At 42.7% G+C, this 10830-nt stretch overlaps 1 protein-coding gene across 1 annotated transcript in view; it reads right to left on the minus strand.

The window, feature by feature from the left end:
* The window catches only part of LOC115482434 (anoctamin-7-like), a 53564-nt gene extending 49416 nt beyond the window's left edge, over nucleotides 1–4148 (minus strand). The window contains exons 1-2 of the mRNA XM_030222180.1: nucleotides 3948–4148; nucleotides 443–550 (exon numbers count right to left, since the gene is read on the minus strand). Coding sequence (XP_030078040.1) covers nucleotides 443–550; nucleotides 3948–4148 — 309 coding nt within the window. The remainder of the gene's footprint in view (nucleotides 1–442; nucleotides 551–3947) is intronic.
* Nucleotides 4149–10830: the final 6682 nt, after the last annotated feature.

Below are 10830 nucleotides of genomic sequence, written 5' to 3' on the forward strand. Positions count from 1 at the left end.
AACAATTAAACTATTGTGGGGAAGAGAAGAATCCAGGAGTAGCTTAGTAATTAGAGCAGCTAGATGAGAATCAGGGAAAAGCAACAGACCTGGAGAGGAAGGGGAGAGAGGGAAGGAGGTGCGATACCATGGTTATGACCTGTCAAATTGAGGGTTCTATGCCTGCAGCTAGGCTTGGGGAAATCTGCCTGGCTTACCATGCAGGTTCAACAAGGTTCAAGCAAAGTTCTTTTTACTTCCACTAGGATCTTTCTTCCTACAGTCTGAGTCTCCCCCTTTACTCTGGTAAAGGTTCCCGGTTCTGCTTCCCTTAAAGTAGACTGAACTCTTTTCCCTTAAGGAAGACTGGAGATACCTCATCTGAACCCTTTGACGGGAGGGATCAGTGTAAGACCTGGAAGGGGAAGGGGAAAGAGAAGGGGGAATGGTATTTGTAACAGACCTGGAGGGGTGCTCGCATGCATAGCTCCTCAGCATAGTACACCAGAACGTCCCAGGGTGCATTCAGCTTTAAATAGTGAATGGTCTTCCGTTCGCTCACTGTTTCCTCCTGCATAGAGGAAGAATTAAGGATTTACTGGTAAACACTGCAGTTTTTCTGATCTCCCTGTTTTGCACACCCAGAATACAGGACACCCCCTTTATAAAAGGCATATCAAACATTATTACATAAGCAAGGCAGAGCTGAGTTCCCCTCAGTCCAGAAGAGGTGCTGTGAGAAGACTTCCAGAGAGGGAGAGATTTCCATGGTATGAATTTGCTGGAAAACTTGTTTGAAACTTGGAGAAAGAGAGACTTAGAATTAAATAATAGGAGTGGCCTAGTGGTTAGGGTGGTGGACCTTGGTCCTGGGGAACTGAGGAACTGAGTTCGATTCCCACTTCAGGCACAGGCAGCTCCTTGTGACTCTGGGCAAGTCACTTAACCCTCCATTGCCCCATGTAAGCCGCATTGAGCCTGCCATGAGTGGGAAAGCGCAGGGTACAAATGTAACAAAAAAAATAAGCAACCTCAGGGTCTTTATTTTAAGTTACTCTGCTCATAAGTACATAAGCACTGCCACGCTGGGAAAAGACCAAAGGTCCATCAAGCCCAGCACTCTGTCTCTGACAGCGGCCAATCCAGGCCCCAAGAACCTGGCAAAAACCCCAAATTTAATAAGGATCAATGGAGTTTAAGAAATAGTTATTCTTAGCACATAAAGTCTCTGTTACAGTTCCACAGGCTAGAAATTAAGGGGGCTATTTTACAGTTACTAAAGTTTCAGTATAAAGCACAGCTAATAGGCACACGAAGCCTCAGTTTAGAGTTTTTAAACTTCAGCCATTTTAAAGACATCTCTATCAATACAAGAAAGAGAGGTAGGCTCATACTTGTGAATATCTAGTTTAAATTATTTTCTAGAGAAAGAAACTTTTAAAGAGAAGCTTTTGCAAGAGTTTTCCTTTTAGGCAGCAGATAAACACTGTGTTCAGTTATCTGTCAATCAAACCACAGTGACTGATTAAAGAAAAAAGCTCAAAGGGCCCCACTGGCGCAATGATCGCAGTGTGAATCACCAAAGATGAGGCAGGGCTGAGTTCCCCTGAATCCAGAAGAGGTGTTGTGAGGGAGAGATTTTCATTGGTAAGAATTTGCTGGGAAACTGTTTTTAAAATTGGGGAAAGATAGACTTAGAATTAAATAGGTAACCTCAGGGACTTTATTTTAAGTTACTCTGCTCACTTAGCAAAGGAGTTTAAGGAACATTTTTTCTTAGTATATAAAGAGGGGCATAATCGAAAGGGATGCCCAAGTTTTGCTGAGGACGTCCTCGCAAAACGTCCCGGTGAAAGGGCGGGGAAACCCGTATTATCGAAACAAGATGGATGTCCATCTTTTGTTTCAATAATACAGTCGGGGATGCCCAAATCCTGAAATTTAGGTCGTCCTTAGAGATGGTCGTCCCTAGACTTGGTCATTTCTGATTTTCGGCGATAATGGAAACCAAGGACGCCCATCTCAGAAACGACCAAATGCAAGCCTTTTGGTCTTGGGAGGAGCCAGCATTCATAGTGCACTGGTCCCCCTCACATGCCAGGACACCAACCAGGCACCCTAGGGGGCACTGCAGTGGACTTCATAAATTGCTCCCAGGTACATAGCTCCCTTACCTTGTGTGCTGAGCCCCCCCAACCTCCCCCAAAACCCACTACCCACAACTGTACACTACTACCATAGCCCTTACGGGTGAAGGGGGCACCCAGATGTGGGTACAGTAGGGTTCTGGTGGGTTATGAAGGGCTCACATTTACCACCACAAGTGTAACAGGTGGGGGGATGGGTCTGGGTCCACCTGCCTGAAGTGCACTGCACCCACTAAAACTGCTCCAGGGACCTGCATACTGCTGTGATGGACCTGACTATGACATTTGAGGCTGGCATAGAGGCTGGCACAAAATATATTTAAAGATGTTTTTTGAGGGTGGGAGGGGGTTAGTGACCACTGGGGGATTAAGGGGAGGTCATCCCTGATTCCCTTCTGTGGTCATCTGGTCAGTTCGGACACCTTTTTGTGCCTTGGTCGTAAGAAAAACAGGACCAGATAAAGTCGTCCAAATGCTCGTCAGAGTCGCCCTTTTTTTTTTCCATTATGGGTCGAGGACGCCCATGTGTTAGGCACGCTGTATAAAAATGCTACAGCTATGAGCCTTGGTCCCCTGCCTAGACTTTGGTTCAGGCTCTAAAATGAGGGAAAAGCTTACAGGCCTGTGTGACTCTTGCTTGAACTCCCAGTGTTGGAGCTCTAAAGAGAACAACAGGAAACACAAAGGTGGGGGTCCAAAGGACAGAGTGACATTGTGGTCAGCCATGGTGTGAGAAAGGAAAGGTGTAGCTGGATGCAGGGTCTTGCTTAAGATTTGTGGTCAAGCCAGCTAAAGACAAAACCATGTTAGCAAGATAAAAGCTACTCATTAGTATGAGCCAATCAGTGACAACCATGACATTAGCATAGATCCAATCAGATATATCTATTGTCATATTATCCATATCCTGAGGGCACCTATAAAAATCAGAGTATTTCCTGGTTTAAGCTAGAGAGAAGGGTTGCCACTCTCTCTCTCCAAGGGAAACCAATGTGACCAGCAGAATTGACAAATTACCTAATTGCTTTCCCTTGTAAAACCTTTAATTGGTAAAAGAAATTATAAGAGATTAGGAACTAATTAACACCTGTTTGCAGCTGGATTATTATATTCCTATAACTAATTGATTGTACGTGCCTGTTGTCAATCACTGATTTGACTTTTATCTTGGCAAATAAACTCCTCATCCCAAATGATGTTCTGTGGATTTCACTTTATGATCAGAGGCTGTAAGTATAAATGCTTTTGCTGTATCAGGCTATCTTTCGCTGCATTGTATAACTTGTAATCTAAATCCAGTTTGTCATAAGGCTGGTATCTTTTCCTTAGACCTAACGTCTCTCTCAGTGGCAATTCCTTTTAGAACTTCACAACTTCTTGATTACCCCGTACTAGTGTTCTTTAGAGATGGAGTCAGATTTGAGGTCTCTGAACCCTAAATTAAAACAACGCCCAAGTCCCACCTTCGCTACGCCTCCAACACGCCCCAGTGAACTTTGGTCATCCCCGCGACAGAAAGCAGTTGGGGACGCCCAAAACCAGCTTTCGATTATGCTGATTTGGGCGACCCTGTGAGAAGGACGCCCATCTTCCGATTTGTGTCGAAAGATGGGCGTCCTCTTTCGAAAATAAGCCTGAAAGTCTCTGTTACAGTTCCACAGGTTAGTATCTTTATTTTCTAAATCCCCCAACCAGCTCTGCTCTATTCTAGCTAGGACTGGTGACACTAGAGAATATTTGGAAGCACTCAGACTGCAGAAGGTTTTCTGTTAAGGTGGTGACATTTATTCCCCATATTCAGAGAATAGCTCTGGTTCTCACCTTTTCCATGAGGAGACCTGCTTTGTACAGATTCTTCAGGAATTTCCTCTTCCAGGCCTCATGAGTGCCTCGGGTGCGCTCAAGGCTGTGAACTTCTGTGCGCTCTTTGTCCACCGCCTTGTAGGCATGTCTCAATCTCCGTCTCTTCAAGGGTCTCTTCTTTTCCTCCCAAACCAGCACAAAATCTACCAACAAAGCCATGCAGAAGAGAGATTTGAAATCAACTCGACTCCCACTGTTCCTACACTACTGCCTTCCCATTCCCTGTTCCTTCAGTCCAGTCCTTTTTTATAACTCAGATTCACGTGCATTCAGCAACACAATAAGGATTAGAGTACACCAAGATGTCAAAAAGAAAACCAGGGGATTGACAGCAGGAGGAGAAAAAGTTTATCTAAAAGTGAGTGATGCCTTCTGCGACTTTATGTTTCCCCACATCAAGCCTTCCTGGCCACCCTTCGAGCTGATGAAATGTGTTGGGCCACCCTGGGCCACATGTTCTGGGGAACCCCGTTATCTTTCTGGGATGATATAGCTGTGCGCGTGAGCTCGCTTTCGAAGCATCGCTGGAGGCCTTCAGCTGCTATGCTGTTTGAGGTGGTACAACTTTCACGGTCATTTCCAAGAGGTTGCTTGGGTTTTGTAAAGTGCAAAAAAAAATGTATTTTACAAAAGTGGTTGGAGAGAGATCCTACCACCCTCACTCAGTGGAGGTCCCTGATGATTCAGCTGGCGACAATAGAGTGGTGCCTGTTCTCAAACATGAACACAATTCCGGGAAGAAAATTGCAGAGTTATTGGGAGCCATTCTGGAACTCTCTCACACCAGTAGATTGTAGTCGTTTGCTTAATTGAGACTCTTATGAGTGTTTTTTACCATCACGTTTTTCTAATTGGAACTTAGGTTTTGAGTGGAGTTGGGGGGGGGGTTGGGATTTGTATAATTGAAAAACTGATGATTCTGTACTTGCTGTCTTTCAGTACTTTTCATGATTACTTTTGTTGTGGAATCAATAAAGATGATTTAGAAAAAAAAAGTGAGCGATGCTGTGAATGTTTTCCTCCTTTTGAAAGAGAGTTTTGCTTCTTGTAAATATAAATTAAAACTATCAACTGAAACAATTTTCTGAAAGATTATTCTTTGATATAATTATTGGGCGTTTTTTAAATTAATGTTCATCTTGAAGATTTAACTACCCAGTCCTGTTCTGTTTTGTGTGGAGAAAAACATGGAATGAAACGTACCTATTTTTGTTTTTCCATCTCTGAAGTAGTTTCCCTTTGAATTGAGACCATAGTCATCGCAGTGAATGTAGATGGGATCATCATCGTCTTCATCCTGAGATTCAAACGGAAGACAAATACATAGTAACATAGTAGATGACGGCAGAAAAAGACCTGCATGGTCCATCCAGTCTGCCCAACAAGATAAACTCATATGTGCTACTTTTTGTGTATACCCTACTTTGATTTGTACCTGTCCTCTTTAGGGCACAGACCATATAAGTCTGCCCAGCACTATCCTCGCCTCCCGCCACCGGCTCTGCCACCCAATCTTGGCTAATCTCCTTAGGATCCATTCCTTCTGAACAGGATTCCTTTATGTTTATCCCATGCATGCTTGAATTCTGTTACTGTTTTCATTTCCATCACCTCCCGCGGGAGGGCATTCCAAGCATCCACTACTTTCTCCGTGAAAAAATACTTCCTGACATTTTTCTTGAGTCTGCCCCCCTTCAATCTCATTTCATGTCCTCTCATTCTACCACCTTCGCACCTCCGGAAAAGGTTCGTTTGCGGATTAATACTTTTCAAATATTTGAACATCTGTATCATATCGCCCGTTTCTCCTTTCTTCCAGAGTATACATGTTCTCCTTTCTTACAGTCAAGAACCAGACAGAAGGACAAAGGTCAGGGCTGGCTGTTGCCCCAGCTTGGCACAAGGGATCCCTTTATGGACTCTGTGTGTGTCCAACAGGAACAGTTGATTCAAGAATCTAAAAGAACCACCAAGTATCGATCAAAGAGTCCAGGAAAAGCTCAGCTGATAAAGTACTGGCGTCTGACATCAGCAGGAACCAGCAGGGAGAAGGGGCACAGCCATAGGACAAGAGCAGGGGAAGGAGGAACCGGAAGACCAATAGGAGAGAAGCAAGGGAAGCCAGGCAGAGGAAGAGCAGACCCAGGTGGGTGGAAGCAAAGCAATCAAGGAGCCTGGAAGCCAGGCAGAGAGAGAGCAGAAACAGGTGTTTGGAAGCAAAGCAATCAAGGTGCCTGCAACCACCGTCTCTCTGAACAAACCCAGAGAAGAACTACACACACAGGGCTCAGGGCTGTGACAGTCAAGTGTGCGTGTCAATGGGACCCCACACAGCCCGAGGACGCCACTTGCATTGAGGTAGGGGACATGACATACTCCTCATGAGTATGGTCTATATGTGCCCCCCTTATATTCTCTCTTATGTGGTTTATATGATTTATTGTTACTTATACTCTTCGTGTACATGGCCTATATGTGCACCACATTCTCGTGTTTCTCTTTGTGATTTATATGATTCATTTTTATTTATACTTCTTGTGTGTGTGGTTTTGTGCCCCCTTCTCAAGCTGACTCTTTATGTTTATTTGATTCATTGTTATTTATACTGCTTATGTATTTCTCCTGAACTTTAACTTCCTCCTTGTTTATATGTAGAGATTTGAGTCATATTTCCCCATTGTTTATTCTTTTACTTTTTATTTGATTTGAAGTATATCAAATACCTATGAAACGTGGATAATTTCTTTTTTTTTTCTTTTTTTGTCTATAATTTGGAAGGAATGCATCTATTTTGTTCCAAATACACCAACTAGAAATATCCAGACATTCCATCACCGAGACATATACACACCTCTACCAATGTACTTAATTCATGCTCTTCAACACTCCCCTCCTTGCACCTAATCCAGTACTGAGATCTCACATGCACAGTTCTGCCTATGCACCTCACTCCTGTCCTGCACCACTCTCTGCTATTCCAGTACTGAGATCTCAGATACAGAGCTCTGCCCACGCACCTCACACTCCTGTCCTGCAGTGCCCTCTGCTATTCCAGTACTGAGATCTCACATGCACTGTTCTGCCCATGCATCTCACTCCTGCCTGCAGGACCACCTGCTATTTTGGTACTAAGATCTCACAAGGCTGCTCTATGTACATCACTCCTGCCCTGCAGCATCCTCTGCTATTCCAGTACTGAGATCTCACTGCACTGCTCTGACCATGCACCTCACTCCTGCCTTGCAGCACTCCCTGCTATGCCAGTACTGAGACCCCCACACACAGAGCTCTGCTAATGCATCTGATAACAGACAAGGTATGCATTTTTGTACACCAAATACCCAATACTGTTATTTGTCACGTTTCATGCTTGTGTGACATAGAAAGATCTATAAAACAGAATATGTTATCATGGCCTGCTTTGATTTCTGCATTGCTACAAAACCTAAGTGAAAGCAGAGATAAATAAAAGCAAGGCGTTGTACTTACGAAGCCTGCAGTGCAGAAGCCTCCAATCTGGACTGCACCAGGGGAGTTGTTCAAATGGCACTGGGTCTCCTCCAGGTCAATGAGAGAGCTGGTGTCAGTGGTCCCAGGATCAGAGCTCTTCCTGCGGCTCATTCTGCACTTAATCTTCCTTCACAATGGTAACATTCTTCCCCTAAGAGAAACCAGTGAAAAAGCAGAGGGGAGGGCGAGGCAGGAGACCACTGCCCCAATCACAGTACAGGCACAGAGACCCACTTCCTCCTGCCCTCAATACAGTGAGCCAAATAGCTAGCACATACCTCTGCAAGATCTCAGCTGCCCTGCAGCATCCCTTCTCCCTGGAGAGAACTGGGAAGGAGGAAGAGAGCTGTTAAGGAAAACGTTGACTACCATAATAACTCATGTACTGGTGATTGCAAACCTTCCAGTACACAGAGAAGAGACTGAGGGATAACTGCAGACACACCAGAGCTGAATAATCCCTTCTCCTAGCTTGTTCTACAGTAGTGTACACAGAAATCAGTAAGCCTCCTGCCTCGCCACAATAATCCCTTCTCCTTGTTCTTAAAGTGGCATTGGAGTTTACATGACATTGATGACCTTCATTCCTTGCCACATTAATCCCTTTTCAACGATCATATTCTAAAATGGTAGTGAGGTGCATATAGCATTGATGACCCTCATTCTTTACACAATATTCCTTTCTCCTCATTCATATTCTATAGAAGCACCGAAGTGCATACAGCATCAATAATCCTCATCCTTTCCACAAGAACCCTTCCTTGTCCTCCTCTTTCACTGTCCAGCTGGGTCGAGAACATCAATGATTCACCTTCTTCCTTTAATACTCTCCCCCCCCCCTCTGATATTGGACAGCAGCACAAAGCACCGATCATTATCATCTTTTCCAAAATAATTCCCCCCTCCTTTTCCTCTTACATATAGAGCAATAGAGCATCACATAGAAGCAAACAGCATTGATGATCCTTCTCATTTCTCCAGTAATCCTTCCTACTCAGTTCCTAAGAATGGTTACCAAAAGAGCAATGTTGAAAAGCCTTTTATGGGGTTGAATGGCAATACCCTGAAATCTTCTGCCCAGTGTGTGGCAGTGGCCAAAAAAGCAAAGAGGATGCTAGGAATTATTAGGAAATGGATGGTAAATAAGACCAAGAATATTATAATGCCTCTGTATTGCTCCATGGTGTGACCTCACCTTGAGTATTGCATTCAATTCTGGTCACTGTATGTCAAAAAAGATATAGCAGAAAAGGTTCAAAGAAGAGCAACCAAAATGATAAAGGGGATGGAACTCCTCCCATATGAGGAAAGGCTAAAGAGGTTAGGGCTCTTCAGCTTGGAAAAGAGACAGCTGAGGGGGGATATTAGTGAGGTCTATAAAATCCTGAGTTGTATAGAACAGGTAAAAGTGAATACATTTTTCACTCTTTCAAAGAGTACAAAGACCATGGGTCATTCAATGAAATTACGCGGAAATATTTTTAAAACAAATAGGAGGGAATATTTTTTCACTCAAAGAATAGTTAAGCTCTGGAACCCACTGCTGGAGGATGTGGTATCAACAGATATGTCACACTCCATACTCTGTCTTACATCATATATAGGACACATTCCCTAGGACATGTCATACCATGCTCCTCCTACACCACATCATAGCTAGGATATACCCCCCCCCCTTGGGCATGTCTTATACCATGCTCCTCCTGCTTTACATCATATCTAGGATACATCCCCCACACACACACACACTTTGGACGTGTCACACTATGCTCCTCCTATGAGGCATCAGATGCCAATCTGAGGTTCTGGGCACTCTCCTCCTTTGAGGAGACAGGCTGTCATCTACACATAGAAACCTTTGCTGATACACCAGAGGAAAACTAGTTCAGAGGGAGGGAGGATGGTAGCTATTCATATTTATATCTACAGATGTAGATGTAAGAAATATGTGAATGTGAGGACTGTGTGTACAACGCTTTTATCTGGCTCCAAGTCATAATTCTAACAGGTCAAGTAGAGGGAGGAGAGAATGTGGGGAGCATCTTCCTCAGGGATAATATATGACAAACTTACTAAGCTCTTCTAGTAAGGCACATTGTGTTGAATTAATTTTCTCCACTTGGCTACTTTTACTGACAAAGTTCTCTACCTTACCATTATTAATAACATTTATTTAGATAAGTAACAGAAGGTTCTAAGCAGTTTACAATGAGCAAAAAAATCAAGATAAACACTTGGGGACTACACTCAGATGGGAAATAGTATATAAAAACATCATGAAAGACTAGAATGCTACTAACATTGAAGGTATATTTTACATTTTAAAAAAGTCTTTACATTTTCCCTGAAAGTTAGATAGGAATTTGAGTATTCATAACAGAGCAATTTCCTTCCAATTTGCTCATCAGGATTATTTATTTTAACCATTTTTCTCAAAACTTCTTACACATTGATGTCTCTTGGAAGAAGACTATTTCTTGGGTAATCTGTACAGTGCAATTATAGCAATATATACCAAACTGGCCATATTTGAGCTACTTTACACTGGTCACCGAAGGATCTGCCTCCAGGATTTGAAGAAAGTTTCTGTGTGATGTGGAAAGGATTGGAAAGGTAAAGCTTCCTCCTCTGGATGCCAATGCTCTGGTCTGGGACTGAGAGCACCAAGCAGCAGACCTAAGAACTCACCTGACTGTTTCTTTATATTAAAATGACAAATAAAACAAAAGCAGAAGCCATCAAAAAAGCAAATGTCCAAGATTGTAAATAAACAAACAGTCCAATGATAATAATGTCACTCAATTTTATTCATCTTTATTCAGTAAAACCTCAATCCAGTTACAAAGATAAGACCCAACATAGGCCATGTTTCAGCACTCAAGCCTTCATCAGGGGTCCTTCTAGAACATGGATATAACATAATCAGAAGACATATATGTAATATAAAGTTTTTAAATATAGAATACTTATATGATTATAGAATCCATAAAGAGAAGAGAGAAGATATGGATGAGAATGGATAAAGCTAGTGACAGTGTATTAATATTAGATACATAAAAATATATGTGAATGTGCTTAAAAGATTAAATTATATAAGAGAGTGTAACTTTATTAAATTGTTGATATAAGAAATCTGGAAAAATATAATGTATAATTGGAAAAACTAAAACACGTACCTATAATTGTAGCCCTTATGAGTAAAAGGAGGTTTAAATGAAAACTGAAGACAAACTATGGGGCTTGTTTACTAAAACTCAGCTTAAGTTATCTGCTGCAGGGCTCATTTCATTCCTATAGGCCCAGCTGCAGATAACTCAAGCTAAGCTTTAGT

Source organism: Microcaecilia unicolor, chromosome 13 (assembly GCF_901765095.1).
Source record: "Microcaecilia unicolor chromosome 13, aMicUni1.1, whole genome shotgun sequence".
NCBI lineage: Eukaryota > Metazoa > Chordata > Amphibia > Gymnophiona > Siphonopidae > Microcaecilia > Microcaecilia unicolor.